Below are 17,373 nucleotides of genomic sequence, written 5' to 3' on the forward strand. Positions count from 1 at the left end.
TTTCTTTCTTTCTTTCTTTCTTTCTTTCTTTCTTTCTTTCTTTCTTTCTCTTTCTTTCTTTCTTTTGTTTTGTTTTTTTGAGACAGGGTTTCTCTGTATAGCCCTGGCTGTCCTGGAACTCACTCTGTAGACCAGGCTGGCCTAGAACTCAGAAATCCACCTGCCTCTGCCTCCCAAGTGCTGGGATTAAATGCGTGCACCACCACCGCCCGGCTGAGAATTTTCTTTTTTACTCACGAATCATCAAACAGTTTGGTTGCCACTTATAGTGTGTGTGTGTGTGTGTGTGTGTGTGTGTGTAAAATAAAACTTATTTTACATTTAAGTAAAATAATGAGCCTGGCAGAGTGGTGCACATCTGTAATTGTGGCAGTGGGACGGTTGAAAAGCATCTTAAGTTTGAACTAGAGAGAGATGGCTCACTTAGTGTGCAATCATGAGGATTGATTCTGAAGCTCAGAACCCATGTGAAAATCCCAGCATGATGGCCGCTGTCTGTAAAGCAAACATCAGGGTATCAGAGAGGAATCTCTCTGGGCCTCTCTGGTCAGTCATTCTGATCTATGAATTGAAGTCCTGGCCAGCAAGAGGCCTGTTTTAAAGGGAACCAAGATAGATGGCCCCCAAGTAACAACCATGTTAACCTCTAGCCTCTGTATGTATGGGCTGTACACATGTGAGCACATCACACACATGCGTACACATGTGCACACACATGCACACATATCACACACATGCACATGCACACACATTGCACACACATACACACATCGTATACATGCATGTACATCACACATTCACATGCACACATATTGCACACACATGCACACACGGGCACATGTGTCACACACATGCACACATCACACACATGCACACATCACATATACATACACATCACACACATTTATATGCACACATGCACATACATTACACACACATGCACACACATCACACACATTTATATGCACACATGCACATGCACATACATTACACACACATGCACACACATCACATACATGCACACACATCACATTCACATGCACAGATCACACACACATGCACAGATCACACACTCATGCACACACACATGCATGTGCATCACACATGCATTTACATGCACACATGCACATAATCACATAGAGATCTCAAGTTTGAGGCTAGCATGGGCTAAATAGTGAGCCCCTGTTCTGAACCAATAAACATAAGCAAACAGGAGATAAGACAAAAGAAAAAAACAGAAGCAAATCAGTGCCGGGAACACACAGAAAATATTTTATTAGCTTCCAGATGGAGAAAGGGTAGAGTAAAAAACCAATTTAGTAGAAATCCATGACTCTCCTCAGAGAACCCACCCTGGCATTCATGGCGCCCCAGTCGTGGTAGCGCCTGTACTCCCCGGGTCTCAGCAGGTACTGCCGCCCCCGGTAGTTGGGCATCTCATAGAGGACCCAGCAGCCCTCCAGCACATTGAGGGAGTAGATCTCGTTGAAGTGGAATCGGTCCTGGAGAGAGGGGCAGTCCTCAGTGAACTCTACCATCTGGCCTCTGTACTCCTCCCTCTCGTACAGTCTGATCCTGTGAGAGCCGGCCTAGCAGGCCCAGAAACAGGAAAAAAGCAACAGTGAAGTAATTCTAATGCCTTAGGATAGCCTCAGCTGTGTCAAGCCATTTGAAATAGACAATAAACACATTAATTAACTAAAGCTACTTATAAACTCATCACTACGAGGGCAGATTCTGGGATTTTCTAAGATCGGGAAGTATGAGGAAAAGGAGAAGAACTATGAATGTGTTCAGAAACTGCCGGGCCCAAGCCACCTCCTATGCAGCACACTGTAAAGCAAGCGCCAGAGCAAAATCATGACCTTCAACAACTTCTTACTACTTGGTTTGCCATTTGAGGAAGATGTTTTTATATTAAGATATATTAAAAATATTCAATATCTTAAGTATCAGACAACAATGACTGTACAGGCAATGATTTATAAATATAATGGGGGGGAAGGAAAGGTAATTTTTCAGCTGTAAAACATCTGTACTGCTCTGTGTTGAAAGGACTTTGACTAGATTAGATGGAGGAAGCCCAGGATATACACGTAGGGGACAAAAAGAGGAAGGGGACTTGAAATATATTACCCGTGTTCAGTAGCCACAGTATAGCGTATTTAGTCATTCTATTTTTCCATCCTAAATGATTGCAAGACAGGACTCAGATTTCACACATCTCCCTTGCAGCCAAAGTGTTCTTACTCCACAAATACTTATGGACCAATTTTTAACCAGGTAGCACTTTGCTTTTTGGACTTGGTGGAACTATTGACCTAATCAATTCTAGTTATGGATTTTTTTTTTTAAACAAACAAGCTCAGCTCTACTTCCAGCGTTTAACCTTATACTGGCAACTGCAGTCAGGGTCCTCAGTGCCTCAGTCTTGAAGAGAATCTAGACTCACGTGGGGGATGAGGCGGCAGGAGCGGATGGAGTCGCTGAAACCCATCCACTGCTGGTAGTCAGGGTAGTCTCCGCGGCGCAGGAAGTACTGGCAGCCTGTGAAGTTGGGCTGCTCATAGAGCATCCAGCAGCCACTGTCCACGCGCACAGAGTTGCAGCGGCTGAAGTAGGGCTGCAGGTTGGAGTGGTCGGTGCTGCACTCATAGTGGCGGCCCTGGAAGCCGCGGTCTTCATAGAAGGTGATCTGTAAGGCAAGGCAAGGCAAGGTTCAGAGGCCTGATATGGCCTGGACCCCAGGGCAAGTCCCTTCCCAGGCCCTGGGAGTCCTGGGCTCACCTTCCCCATGGCTGGTGTTTGCAGGTCGGATGGGATGGGTCTGTTGGGTGAGTGGGGCTGGGCGAAGCGGGGTCTATATAGCAGGAGGTCTGCTGCGTTGGCAGAAACAGCACAAAAGGGGCCCGCGGGGAGCAGGGCAAGTTCATGTTCTCCTCTTTTCTCTTTGCTGTCATAGCCCACGGGATTCATTGTGGGGTTTGGTTCTATTCACTCTGAAGTATTCAGGTTGTGATCACTAGCTGATGCTAATGAGATTGTTTGAAAAAAAGTAATTTGGCACATTGTTTATTTAATAATAGAAGCAGGGCTTCAGCCATTCCATAGATAGACCACACTCTTCTTTGTATAGTTGGACAAAACAAAAACGTGTAAGTGGGGAGCAGATAGCGCCTTAATGTGGTAAGTGTAAGTTGTCTATACTAGATAACGTCTAACGTCGTGAATGTAAGTTGTCTGTAAGAGCTGCTGTATTACTCGTTTGTTCCCCAACCCTCAACATAGATTAATAGGAAAGAAATAGACTCAACTGAATGGTGGAAATTTCAAGTCCTTTGGAGATCAAGCCCTTTTAGAATTAAAGATTTTACCAAGGGAGTTTATAGAATTTCACACTTTCACAGTGAAAAACCAAACCAAAATTCCAAATGAGCCAACACAGTATTCAGTAGTGTTTGTGACTTTGTTGGAAGCAGGAGGCAAAGTAGAGCATCTCTTTTTAGCAATGTGTGGTTCTGCATTTGAAAGGGAAAATAGTTTAAGATGCTTAATACCAGAACTAAAAGAGAAAGTCTGAGGAAGTGAGAAAACCTGATCCACCAAAGACAAAAACAAAAACAAAAACAAAAACAAAACAACCTCATCATGCCTTAGATAATAAAAGAAAACTATTTCCCAAGGTACAGGGTCCTGGTGGGATCTGGGGCATGCTTTCATTCTGTGGAAGACAGGCATAAACAGAGCGTTTCACTCTGAGGAAACGGACTAGAGGAGTCGTGGCTACTGCGGCCTGAGGAAGGCATAAATGCCCAGAGGCGGGCTGTCTAGGAAGACTTTAGGGAGGATTTATTGACTTGGAAAAGCTTGATGAGCTGGAAAGAGCACCAGAGTGGAAGCTGTCTGTCAAGTCTAGCTTCTTTCATGTTCAAAGAATTCTTCACAGTTTCGTTACCCCACGGAAGGACCGTGCCATGCCTTTCGCTCATCCATCTCTCTAAGTGGGGACTTAACAAGCTTGAAACCGCAACTATGTGCAATATGATGATTTCAATGATTATTTTCTGGTTTCTGGCTTCCTGATAACCTGTAGACACATGTTACAAATTCACTTATGAAAGTGGAGGATAGGTAGACAGGGTGTCTCACACAGACAATCATTATAATTAGAGCCCTCTCAATAATGAAATGTTAAGTTTGTCAGAGTTGTTTCTGAGTCTAGGGTTCTGGGGGTGGGGAGCATTGTAGAGTATGAGATGAATGTTAGTCAGAGCAACAGAAAGCCTGTCTGGATGGCTTAGGACGAAAATACCACAAGGGGCTATGTATGTAAATAGGAAGAATCCATTGCTTTTGTTGACATGAATTATATTTGAACACATCTGCCCAAACAAGAGGATTTTTCTTGATCATTGTGATGACTTTATATCAGCCCCAGGCTGAACAAACCAGGGAAATACCCCAGACTTCCTATAGAGCAGAAAAGGTAATGGTCGGATCAAAGTGTGGCTTTGTTTAAATGCTGGCAGAAAGTTCCATTAGTGACAAGGTTATGTTAGACTCAATGCCCACATGTTGAACATGGTATGTGAGGTGAACATGTGTCAGATGTGAGATCCTAAAACCACAGAACTCTTTCCAAGCTCTCTGGGATGACTGGGGCTGTCCCTGAAAGGGGAACTGGAGATTAGCATGTACCCTTGCCTTCAATGATGTCTCATCCAGAAAGAAACCTGTGATCAGTCCCTAGTTATTTAATTTTTAAAAAAGTGATACAAGAAGAGAATATCTCAAGCTGGGGTTTTGATAGATGCACTGTAAATAATCTCTGTAGTTAGTGTAAATGAAGGATAAGCAAAATGAAAAATCGTTTTCCTGATTTCTGACAGCTCAACATGTTTTATGAATCTGAGAGTCTTGTTCCACTGGAATGGAGAGAAAATGTGCTTACCGTCCTTTATTGGGGTTTCCTTCTCTCATTTTTCCAAGCCCCACGAAGCTAAGGTGTTCTCTTGAGGAGGGAGGGGACACAGAGGATTACTGTGGAGTCTGTGGTTTGGGAATCTCCCCAGGTTTCACATTAGCCTGGAAGTGAGGACTGGTACCATAGGAACAGGACTGGTACCATGGGAACAGGGGAAGCAGATGTACTTGGGTGTGGCATTAGATGGGTATTGAAATGTTCTAGATTAGTCCATACTTTTAATACTTTTATATTGTTGTAGTAAATATTTAAAATGGCCTCCGGGCAAGCTGACTATCTAAGCTGCAGCAGCTCTGCCTAGCCCAGCCGCCATGTTTCTCAGCTAGAACCGGCCAGCCAGAAACACCAGCCCTGCCACCCACTAGATGCCAGTGTGAGAGATGGCTCTGCCAATCTTCCACGCTGTCTCTGCAAGGCAGGGCATTGCCCAGACCATTCTGCCACCCATGTGGGCCCAGTAAGAGAATGAGACTCTAATTCTTATAGATTAATCAAAGGCTTATGTATTTGGTAATGATCAGTAACAAGATGCCCATACAATCAGAAGAGTAACCCAATACCCAACCTAGCTATACCAACTACCTTTGACTGCTACAGACATGTGAACATCCGCCTCCATCTCTGCTCTGTTCCATTCTCTCAGCTCCTCCTCTTCCTTTTCCTCTTCTCCTCCTTACACCTCCTCTTCCTCTCCTAACTCCCCCCACCTTAGCTCCTCCTACATTATATAGTTGTAAATTTTTTACACATTCAATATTTTTATAGTTTTATTTTTATATTTATCCACAATCATTCCCTACTGTTTTTCTTTAAAAACAAAACAGTTTTTCCTCATAGATTTATGTCATCTGCTTGGCATCTGAAATCACCAACTTTAAACTCCATACAAGAGCTTTCAAACTTAGCTGGATGTAGGGTTACATGGTTTTGGACCCAGTACCTGGGAGACAGGAGCAGGCAAGTTTCTGTGAGTTTGAGTTCCAAACCAGCCAGGGCTTCATAGAGAGATCCTGTCTCCAACCCGGCTGCTTTGACCAGTTGAGAAAATATAGAAAGTTGAGAAAGTATCAAGTCTAGTTAGCAAGTGTGGGGAACTTGGCCAGCAGCATATTTTATTAGGGACTTCTATAGTTGGGGTAGTTAAAATGCCCTTTTGTAAATGTTTTGCAAAACAGTTTAAGAATAGAGAGTGATTAGTTTTAATTTTGATTTTGTTTTAAATGCCTTTGCTTATCCAAAACCAAATAAAACAAGACAAAATGGCATTACTATGTTTGTCCAATGGAAGCAATTTGGTTTGGTAAACCTGAAATGATGAGAACTTCTTAGTTTCAAGAATGTAAAACAATAGGTGAGCATTTGGGTTAATCGGTTATCGTTTCAAAATCCAGCCCTAGAATCACTTCAGAAATGCATTCCTCCATCTTAGGAATTACCACAGAGTTAAGAACTTCGGTTTCATATGAACTGGGGCAGCATTAACTCTCCTGACTAGCTGTAAGAACCTGGTGTGTTATTTAATTTAGCAAAAATAGTGTCTTATTTTCACCTAGAGACTTAATTTGTCTAGGATAGAGGCTTCTTATAGGATCCATTTTTTTTAAAGCCTTCAAAATAATGTTCTTCCTCACACCTATAATCCCAGTACTTGGAAAGCTGAGGCAATAGGGTTTGCTGTAAGTTTAAGGTCATCCTGGGTTAAGATCAGTTGTGCTTGTGCATGACACAGACACACACACAGACACACAGACACACAGACACACAGACACACAGACACACACACACACACACACACAGAGAGAGAGAGAGAGAGAGAGAGAGAGAGAGAGAGAGAGAAACAGCTTACTTTTTTGCTTTGCACATCATTTCACTCTAAATGAGGCAGTCTTGCTGTAACCCCTTCCTCCCCATGTGCCACAGTCACCTGCAAGTCTGCGTAACCATTGTTAACCCCAGACCTTCTGCTGAGATGTATGATTCACCAGGAAAGGCATCAGGGGGTGAAAGTGATGGGAACCGGGCTCCTCAGTGTTCCTCTCTTGGAATTTGAAAGAAGTGACAAGCTCATTGTAACTTGGTTTGAGAGAAAGAGAAAATTAGGCATTTTAAAAAATATGAATCATCAAATAGAGGCCGCAGACCCCACATTCTGGCTTGCCCACATTCTGGCTTGCCCACATTCTGGCTTGCCCACATTCTGGCTTGCCCACATTCTGGCCATTGTGCTGCAAGGCAGGTCTGTACCCTCTTTAGGAATAATGTTAAAGGCTTGTTAAGGTTCTGAGGAATCAGACAGAACAAATATAGCAGTTTGGTTTTATTTACAAAGAAACAATCATTTCATTTATATAAATGCAAATTTGAAAATAATATTACATATAAAGTTTTAAATTAGAGTGATTTAAGAAAGATAATTATAGACACATTAAAAACCCCTCAAGAGACTTCCGGTTTGGGACCGAGCCTAGAGCAGGTCGCAGGCAGCAGCTCCGTACCCAACCGCAGAAAACCAAGAAAAACAGGGACTCCCAGGAGCTTGAACTCACGCAGCATCCCAGGTAAAATTGAATCACCCGTGATGCCTGCTATTAGAAGTTCTAACCCAGATGGACCAGAAGCCAGGAGCCTCGCCCTTACCCTCACCCCCTACCTTTTCCCACCTGCACAAGGTCCCCTGAAGCTGGGCAACTGCAAGATCCTGCTTGGCAACTGCAGATAGACTCAAAGCAGTGTACCATATCATCTGAAGAATAGCAGGGAGACCATAACTCAAGCAGTGTACCATATCTTCTGAAGAATAGCAGGTTGCAGTACTCCTCGCCCCCACGAATAACCAGGACCCGCCGGTCGGGTCAAGTGGCACCCAGACGTGGGGCTCGAGGCACGGACCCATCCGGACGGACCCTCATTGAGAGGATGTGTGCACGACATCAAGATTGAGCAAGACAGAGATCATCGCCCGTGACCTGTCGTCCACGGAACCAGGTTGATGCTGCCATCAAGAAGGCAGTTGAAGTTCATTACCATCAGCTGAAAATTGCAGAGGATCCAGAAGTGACTCCGCAGGAGACCGACACAGCTGTCAGCTCCCCTGCCTCCCCCTACGGTCAACCCCTAGACTTCCACGCCCTCCAGAAGGGTATGCCTGGCTTTGCCCTCATTTCTCTCGCTAGAGAGCTTGGCCTCTTGATCACCACAACAAAAATTGGCTTTTTCCTAAACCAAGGCCACCCTTGATATGGCCGCTAACATTGGGGAGCCTTCCTTTATGACAATATTACACCCCAAACTGACAAATGGTTGGTAACTTGAACATTTACAAGAGACTAGGATGGCTGTGAGTTAGCCCAATGACGGGATTATTGTAGGTCCACTTCCCAGGGGCCCACCCAATGCAGCCGAAAAGGAGTGCGTGGTGCTGGGAGTGGGTGCAGCCTACATGGCCTAAGACAGGGCTCTCACCCTCCTTTCACCCACATCAGAGTCCCTTGACGTTGCCCATCGTCGACAGCCTAAAGCCTTCGACCATCGATGTGACTCGTCTCACATCAGTGTTTTGGGGTTGTGAACTTGTCTAAGACCCCCCATAATTAGACATCCAAATTCAAAACTCACATAGTTGGGATTGAACATAAGACGCCTTCTCTAACTAAACAGAGAAGGGGGAGATGCCAGAAGCCAGGACCCTCGCCCTTACCCTTACCCCCTACCTTTCCCCACCTGCACAATGTCCTCTGAAGCTTGGCAACTGCAAGATCCTGCTTAGCAACTGCAGATAGACTCAAAGCAGAGTACCATGTCTTCTTAAGAATAGCAGGGAGACCATAACTCAAGCAGTGTACCATATCTTCTGAAGAACTGCAGGTAGATCATAATTCAAAGCAGTGTACCATATAGACCATGACATGTTTCAAGGCACAGGCCAAGAAGATTTTGTACTTTTCCACCACCTGGACCCTCTTACCCCCTCCCCTTGTAAAACATGCTATAAAAAAGCATTTCATGTTCAAAAAAAAAAAGAAATTAAAAAAAAAACCCTCAAGATACTGTAAAGAAAGACACTCTAAAAAACATGACTCCCATCCCCTGCCATACCTCCCCCAAGTTCTTTGTATACATCTAACATCTCTTGATACATTTACAAATAAATACAAATCTAGTGGTGGCAACATACATCTTTAATCCCAATACTTGGGAAGCAGAGGCAAGAGGATCTCCAAATTTGAGTCCAGCCTGGCCTACAGAGCAGGTTTCAGGAGATACAAAGACAAAGAAATACTGTCTTAAAAAACCAAAACCAAACCAAACCAAACCAAACCAAACCAAACCAACCAAACAACCAAACAACAAACTTTGATCACTTCTGAAGTTTATTTCTTGGAAAAGTGATACATGAATATTAAATACCATTAGCACAGGAGCATAGACTGGACTGAGTCATTGATAAAATTCATTTCTAAACACCCAGAGAGTACTGTATGATTCTTTATGTCTGCACCCCAGTGGTTTGGAGATGGGAGTAGAGGGACAGATAGCTAGAGACTAGAGGGACAGCAAGGAAGAAGGACACTGTGGGACAGAATGGGTCTGTCTTCTCGTCCCCTGTCCTCCAGCTAGAGGCTGAAGGCAGGATGTGCTGTCTATCATACAACTATGGCATGTCAATATGAGAGAGTCCATATATAATGATATGTTTGTACCTTTGTGTCTAAGAGCCCAGTAACCAGTGAGGAAACAGTGTAGTGGTTTAGGGAACCTCCAAACAATGCATGCCACTAAGCCATGAAACAGAATAAGATATTGACTTAAATGTAACTCCATATGTATTACATTTCTTTAACACAGCATACAGCCCTATGCAGTGATACCCACTTATAATCCCATCACTCATGAAGCTAAAGTAGAAAGATTGAAGCTAGCATGAACAATGTAGTGAGGTCCTATCTTGTAACAAATAAATAAACATTGAAAATTAATATGTATTATCTATTTCAGCTTTGAGAACAAGGGAAGAATCCTAGGAGGGTGCCTTCCAAATATAAATGAGGATTATCTGGTATTAGGAGGATTTTTCTGCTTCTCTATTGATAGAATATGTGAAGTGGTAAGGTCATGAGTGGTTTATTATAGTCAGCTTTAATTGCTGTGGTTTGAAATCTCCATGGTCTCATGAATGTGAACACTTGGCCGCTAGAAGGTGGAAGAGCTTGGAGAAGGTGTTGGGAGGTATGGCCTCAGGGAAGGAAGTTTGTCATTGGAGTGGGCTGAGAGTTTGCAGCCTTCGCCCACTTCCAGTTTGCTCCTAGTGTGTGTTTTTGCAGTTGAAGATATGATCTCTTGACTGTCTGCTCTGGCCTGCTGTCATGCCTCCTAGGCACTATGGACTCCCTTCTGGAGCTATAAGCTTAAATACATGGTTTCTTTCATAAGCTCCTTTTGATGACAGCAGAAAATAGAAACGTAACTAATACAATCAGCAACTTGACACAACCGAAAATGACTTGGGAAGAAAGTCCCATATGCTCACTCCCCAAACAGGGTTTCTCTGTGTAGAAACTCTGGCTGTCCTGGAATTCACTGTGTAGACCAGGCTGGCCTTCTTGAACTCAGAGATCCCCTTGCCTCTGCCTCCTGAGTGCTGGAATTAAAGGCCTGCACCATTACTGCCCAACAGGAAGAGTCTTAATGGAGGATTGTTTAGATTGGGTGCCCAAGAATCTTTCTCCCTGGAAATGGTTTCAGAAGGAAGCGGGTTTTAACTTTGCAAGGGTGACGGCACCTTATGTAGGTAATATTGTGCTCTACAGTAAATGCAATTAGTTCTCTTATGAGTCTTGATAGGCTGTTTGTCAAAATTGGACTCCACTTCCTAGATTAGAAGACAACATTGACGATATTATTCTTCAAGGAAAGGTGTCAGCTAACTGCTTTCTCTCTAGTAGCCTTCTTGTTGTGGTGTCTTCTGCTTGACCTGGCCTTTCATTATTAGGCCAGGTATACCCTCCCCCCACACGATATACCCTCCCCACCACACCAGGTATACCCTCCCTCCACCTGAACTTCTTTCTTTTCTTTCTGGTAGTGCTAGGGATTCAGGCCAGGAGCTTGCGGACACTGAATAATATCACCAAGGTACATACATATATCCCCAGCCATCTAAGACTTGTTCAGAATTAACACACGTGAAAAGTTCTTGAACACCTTAACTTCTCCATTCTCGGCTCAACCTTTTGTAGGGAGCATTTACAGGTGGGTGGATTTGCACACAATGAAAGAATAACAGAAGTCAGGGTTTGCCAACAATACAGACTAAATACTTTATTAGGTTCCAAAATGAGAAAATGGTAGCGTTAACCTATTTTAGTATAAATCTACCACTCTCCGCAAAGAGCCGGCCTTAGCGTCTACAGCTCCCCAGTCGTGGTAGCGCCTGTACTCTTGAGGCCTCAGCAGATACTGCCGGCCTCGGTAGTTGGGCATCTCATAGAGAACCCAGCAGCCCTCCAGCACGTGCATCGAGCGCACCTCACTGAGGTGGAAGCGATCCTGGATGCAGGAGCAATCCTCGCTCAGCTCCATCATGACGCCTTTGTGATCTTCTTTCTCATACAGCCGCATCCTGTGGGTACCTGTCTGCTTGGGTCACACACACACAAAAAAAAGATAAGAAAAAGCAATTGAGTCTCTTTCAGAACTCAACCAAGCAAAACAATGAGTGTGGTCGACTGAGACAGGAGGTTGTTGGAGTAAGATCTGAGCCTATGAAATTTTGGAGAGCTATATATTGATGGGTCTCCTGTTAACATTACAGACACCCAGGTTTCGGTTTTTATTTAGGACAATTGGTTCTCAATCGATAGGCCTCAACCTCAGGGGAAGGGGGACGGGGAGGGGTTGGGAGGTGGGGTGGGGGGAAGTATAAGTCCAATGACTCTTTTACAGGGATGGCTTAAGACCATCAGAATAAAGGGTTGTGGTATTAGGAAGATTGAGAACTCACTGATCTAGGAGGTGGAACTTTTAAGATATTAAAAGTGAATTTGAGCTCATAAAAAATTCAAATATCTTAATTCACAATTTCCTATGTTCATTCTAAGCTGTATGTTGGAGGGTAGAAAAACAATATGTTTCGACTAGTATTTTCTTAGTTTTATATATATTTATATACATAAATGTCCATCCTTAAAATAGGAAATTTTTATTAACATTTTTGTTTTTTTGAGAATTTCATAAATTAGTACTGAATTTACATAATTTCCATCTGTCTCATTCTGCTTATTTTATAACCTAGATTGTCATCAAACTCACGATACTTTTGCCTCAGCTTTCTGGATGCTAGGAATACAGGGCATCACTATGCCTGGCTAAAGTGGAGTTCAGAAAAATCGTATACTTCGGTGGAAAGTTGATTTAAATAACCACTTATAGTGAGAACATAGCCAATTTTCAAAATTGAAAAAATTATCATTTTCAAAATTGAATTCTGCCTGTACAGTTTCTGATAACTGTACTTTCCAATGTTTTCCACTCCACAATAAAGTTCAATTAACTCACTTATCAGAAATTCCTTTACTAAATACCTAAAAATCAGTCTGATGGATGTAATTACCCTCTCATGCCCAGCCAGCTTCCCAATCACAAATTTTGTTTTATGTCCATGCATAAGCTACATTTGCTGGGACAACTTTTGACTAACCTCATGGTAGCAACGATAGAGAATAACTGGACCTTCTGTAAGTGTATTCTTCCTTATAATTCTGTCTTCCTGTCTGTATCCCCGTGGTCTTAGCCAGGCATTTCGGGACCACTTAACCCTTAGATACTTCTGCAGAAAAACCCTCTACTCTCTGGATCCCACATCAGTAAAACAGTGAGGATCCCTGGGCAGCAAGAAATGAAGTCAAACAGGACTCACGTGAGGGATGAGGCGGCAGGAGCGAATGGAGTCACTGAAACCCATCCACTGCTGGTAGTCAGGGTACTCTCCACGTCTCAGGAAGTACTGGTGGCCCTGGTAGTTGGGGCGCTCATAGAGCATCCAGCAGCCACTGTCCACGCGGATGGAGTTGCAGCGGCTGAAGTAAGTCTGCAGGTTGGGGCAGTCGCTGCTGCACTCATAGCAGCGGCCCTGGAAGCTGCGGTCCTCGAAGAAGGTGATCTGTAAAGGAAGAGCAATTCTGAATGAGATCATTTGCTTCTTGTGATAAGGTCGTACAGTCTGACTGTTCGTTCAGTTTGCGTTCTGCTCACCTTCCCCATGGCTGGCTGACCCGTGGTGAGTTCAGTGTCCAGCCAGAGCGTGGCCGGTCTATATAGCAGGAGGGTTGCTGCGTTAGCGGAACTGCACAAAAGGGGCCCGCAGGGCTGAGGGAATTTCATGGATCGCTATTACGTGCTGCATTCAGTGGCGGTGATTGTAGATTTGCCTGGTTCTCTGGTGTGTTCCAACGCTGCCCTGGATGAGCTGCTCAGTGTTGCTTTATTCAGATTCTTACTGTTTTTTAAATTTATCAGCACATCAGCCTGAACTTTTGACCTGAAGTTCGTGTCCCTACATTTTGATTCCATTATACTTGGTAAATCTGGGAGGAATCTGTGCATTTGTACAAGTATCCCCAGAGTTAAGAAGGCTGAAATTCTGCGAATACTGCAAACACTGAGTAGTGTGACAGAGACCAGGGAACATTATTCCCCTTCCCCCTTCTTTTATTTGCAGGGCTTGCTGGTTCAGTACAGGACACAAGCCCAGATTTGACCTTGGCTCGTCCCAGCTACGTTGAGCTGATGCTCTAGGATCTAAACTGTCTTCCCCCTTGGTGGTTTCACAGTATGTGAGTCAAAATCCACCTCTGCTAATCAGCTTGTGTTAAGAACAAAGGGAAAAATTCCTGTGGTCATGAGGCCCAAGACTGACAAGTATGTATGAAATGCTTCCTCATTTCCAAGGCCAGGCAAGGTCCTAGACTGCCTGTGTAAGAGCGAGATTTGAGATTTGAACCTCGTCTGCAGAGCTGCAGGGGCAGCATAAATCTCCTCTCAGAGCAAGAATTACCTCATGGGAGAGTGGATGATGAGAAGGAAAGAAAGAAGTGGGAGGGAGAGGGAGGGGGGAGAAAGCAAGAGAGAGAACAAAACAAAAGCAAAACAAATTGAGGAAGAAAAAAAGACTATCTGTCATTTGGCAGCTTATCAGCACCTGGGCCTGGGACCTGCTATTCAGCTATAAGATGTAGATATAAACAGTCTTAACAAGTACTCTCAACCAAGGTTATTCAGAATGATTTTGTCTGAACAAAGACAAACCTAAAGCACACAGAGAATGCTGAACCCTACGCTTCTCAGTGCCCAAATGATTAACCATTACTTTTAAATACCTTTTAGCAATTTGTTAATCAAATACAATGCCTCATAGATGCTCAGCAGAGCCTTGCTAATAAACACAGATTCACACACATCACACGCTCACACATACATCACATACACAATCCATACACAGCACACACACACACACACACATACACACACACACACACACACACACACTCCACATATCACACCACCCTCCGAGCCTAGCACCAAACTGTTACTTCTTTATTTACAGCTTTGTCTCTCTCTTCCTTTCACATTTCACCCCCACCCCAGGGTCTCACTAAGCAGGCCCTGAACACACTGCAGTCCTCCTGCCTCAGTCACCTTGGTGCTGTGATTACAGGTATGCACTGCCAACTCTGGCAAATTTCTGTGCTTTTTATCTTTTTTTTTCTTGTTTTCTTTCTTTCCTCCTTCCTTTCCCTTCCCTTCCACCTCCACTCCAGTCTCTCTCTTCCTGTGTAAGGCAGTGGTGGGGGTTGAACCCACAGCCTTATTCATGCATGGTAGGTGAGCTTTTCCCACTGGGCTTCTCCACCCAGACCTCCACTTTTTTAGACCTTCCTCAAACCACACAAGTAAGGTATACATCCAAGACCAGATCTTCTAAAGTCAGCTATCGGAAAACATTTCCACTTCCTCGGGCTATGTGTTCTCCCTAGAAGCAACAAATCTTAACTTGTTTACAGGCTGGCAGTTCCTAGAGATGTTTAGCTAATAGATATTAGCAATCCTTAGCCAGACTATGCGCATATCATATTTGGCACAGCACTTGGTGCAGATGAACACTGATAAAACTAGTGACATTGACAGTCGCATTAGAGTGACATTATTAAAGATGATGTCAGCCTGCTTTCTGACCAAAGATTAAGTGTTCTCAAAAGGTTCCTGAAATCTTCGCCTCTATAGAGCCATCTTGTGGTTAAAAAAGGTAAGGCTTAGAATAGACATTAGGAATCTTGTCAGTGGGGCTGGGAGTGGCAGTGCATGCCTTTAATCCTCCCCCTCCCCATCTTGGCATAGGAAGGTGGATCTCCATGCATTAAAGGCCAGCCTGGACTACATAGTGAGTTCCAGGCCAGCCAGAGCTATGTAGAGAGACCTTATCTCAAAGAAGAAAGAAAAAGACAAAGAAAGGAAAGGATAAAGAAAGAAAGAAAAAGAAAGAAAGAAAAAGAAAGAAAGGAAGAAAGAAAGAAGAAATCTTGTCATAGTTTATAAACTACTGTGTATAATAATTACAGTTTTTGTAAAAATATATATTGCTGGGCCCTAACCTCTTCCAAGAGTCTACCTTATTAAATGAAGACAAGAACCTTAGCATCTGTATGTTTTAACCAGGACCAAATAGTTCTTGGACTAAACTTTGTTGGTGAGAAATCCCTGCTCGTCTGTGTGTATCTCAGCACTGTTCACAGTAGCCAAGGTATGGAAGCAGCTTCAACACCCTTCAGCAGATGAGTGGATGAAGAACCATGGCACGCCCTCTTCAGGAAGGAAGAATGAAATTATGTTTCTTGCAAAGAAATGGATGGAACCAGAGATCTTCATATTAAATAAAATTATCCAGACTCACAAAGATAAATATCATACACTATTCTCTCATATGTGAAAACTTTATTTTTAAAATAATATGATATGGTAACAAAAGGGGAAAGGAATCAGTAGGGGTGGGTAGGAGGGATACAGGTAAAGCCAGGGATGAAGATGATCTGAGTACAGTGGTACAATGATAAACAGGTGTGAAAATGTTGCAATGAAATCTGTTCTGTGGTATGCTAACTAAAATTATTAACAAATAAAACCTTCAGTTTTTCATAAGTCTTCAGTTTTGCTTTAAAAATTGTTTTAGGATAGTGGTGGCACATACCTTTAGTCTCAGACTTGGGAAGCAGAGGCAGGTGGAACTCTGTGAGTTTGAGGCTGGCCTGGTCTACAGAATGAGTTCCAGGACACCTAGGGATACTCCGAGAAACCCTGTCTCAATGCCTCCCCCCCAAAAAAATCTTTCTAAAATTTGTTCTAATGCAAAGTCTTTCTATATAGCACAGATTGGATTTAAATTTGATATGTGGTAGGGATTGGTCTTGAACTAATGATCTTCTCTCATCCCCCCAAGTGCTGGAATTATGGACAGTACTAACTTGCCTGGCCCATTCCTTTATTTTTTCTTAAGAAAATCCACAGATAAGGTCTTGCTAGCAACTTATTAAGATTCTCTTTATTATTTTTACTAGTATATGCTAATTACTCTGCATAGGTCTCATTATAACTTTTTTATATCTGTACGTATTATATTTTGATCACTCTCTTACCCTCTCCTCTCCCTCACACTCTTACTAATCCCCTTCTTAACTAGTCTCCCCAACTGTGGTGGTTTGAATAGAAAATCCTCCACAGATGCATGTGTTTGAGTGCTTGACTATAGGGAGTGGCACCATCAGGAGCCATGGTCTTGTTAGAGGAGGTGTGTCACTGTGGGGGTGGGCTTTGAGGTCTTATATGCATAAACTATGCCCAGTGTGACACACAGTCTCCTTCTGCTGCCTGTGGATCAAGATCTAGAGCTCTCAGCTCCTTCTCTGGCACCATGTCTGCCTGCACACTGCCATGCTTCTCACCATGACAGTAACAGACTAAACCTCTGAAACTATAAGACAGCCCCAATTAATTGTTTTCTTTATAAGAGGTGCCATGGTCATAGTGTCTCTTCACATCAATAAAACTCTAACGAAGACACTAATGCTTTCTTCTTTTGTATGTGTGTGTGTATATATCTGTGTATGTGTGTATGTGTGTATGTATGTGTGTGTATGTTGTTGTTGTTTACTATGACTCTATGAGTTGCATTTGGATTTGGATGTTTACAGAAGCATGGGTGAAAGGTTGTTTACAGGAAATGGGTACTTATCAGTAGCTAGGCCTCTGAAGAAAATGCCTCTCCTTCCAACAGTGTCCATCATCAAGGGTACACAAAGGTATAAGTTCTCAGAGAGGGGTAGAACCTGTGACTTCCTCTC

At 43.3% G+C, this 17,373-nt stretch overlaps 2 protein-coding genes across 4 annotated transcripts; both read right to left on the reverse strand.

Annotated features, from left to right (window-relative positions):
* Positions 1-1,247: 1,247 nt before the first annotated feature.
* Positions 1,248-2,831, reverse strand: LOC114619794 (gamma-crystallin D). Its single transcript, XM_028765718.1, has 3 exons — positions 2,788-2,831; positions 2,453-2,695; positions 1,248-1,589 (listed from the first exon to the last, which is right to left on the reverse strand). Exons 1-3 carry the CDS (start codon positions 2,794-2,796, stop codon positions 1,317-1,319), a joined length of 525 nt encoding a protein of 174 aa, XP_028621551.1. The 5' UTR covers positions 2,797-2,831; the 3' UTR covers positions 1,248-1,316.
* An 8,439-nt stretch (positions 2,832-11,270) lies between these two features.
* LOC114619785 (gamma-crystallin C) lies at positions 11,271-13,264 on the reverse strand. Of its 3 annotated transcripts, none has more exons than XM_028765710.1 (3): positions 13,235-13,264; positions 12,900-13,142; positions 11,271-11,617 (listed from the first exon to the last, which is right to left on the reverse strand). In XM_028765710.1, the coding sequence occupies exons 1-3, from the start codon at positions 13,241-13,243 to the stop codon at positions 11,345-11,347; spliced, it is 525 nt and encodes a 174-aa protein (XP_028621543.1). In that variant the 5' UTR covers positions 13,244-13,264; the 3' UTR covers positions 11,271-11,344. The 3 variants fall into 3 exon arrangements, with proteins under 3 accessions (XP_028621543.1, XP_028621542.1, XP_028621544.1); XM_028765709.1 differs by having other exon boundaries at positions 11,277-11,620; XM_028765711.1 differs by having other exon boundaries at positions 11,345-11,613; positions 12,896-13,142; positions 13,235-13,243.
* Positions 13,265-17,373: the final 4,109 nt, after the last annotated feature.

The sequence above is a fragment of the Grammomys surdaster genome, unplaced genomic scaffold, assembly GCF_004785775.1.
Source record: "Grammomys surdaster isolate TR1022 unplaced genomic scaffold, NIH_TR_1.0 165, whole genome shotgun sequence".
Lineage (NCBI taxonomy): Eukaryota > Metazoa > Chordata > Mammalia > Rodentia > Muridae > Grammomys > Grammomys surdaster.

Bases quoted from the DNA above. Each gene is read 5' to 3' on its own strand.
- LOC114619785 (XM_028765709.1), bottom strand. The intron at 11,621-12,899 runs GTGAGTCCTGTT...GTGTGACCCAAG, and splicing joins CCTGCCGCCTCATCCCTCAC to CAGACAGGTACCCACAGGAT.
- LOC114619794 (XM_028765718.1), bottom strand. The intron at 1,590-2,452 runs GTGAGTCTAGAT...TGGGCCTGCTAG, and splicing joins CCTGCCGCCTCATCCCCCAC to GCCGGCTCTCACAGGATCAG.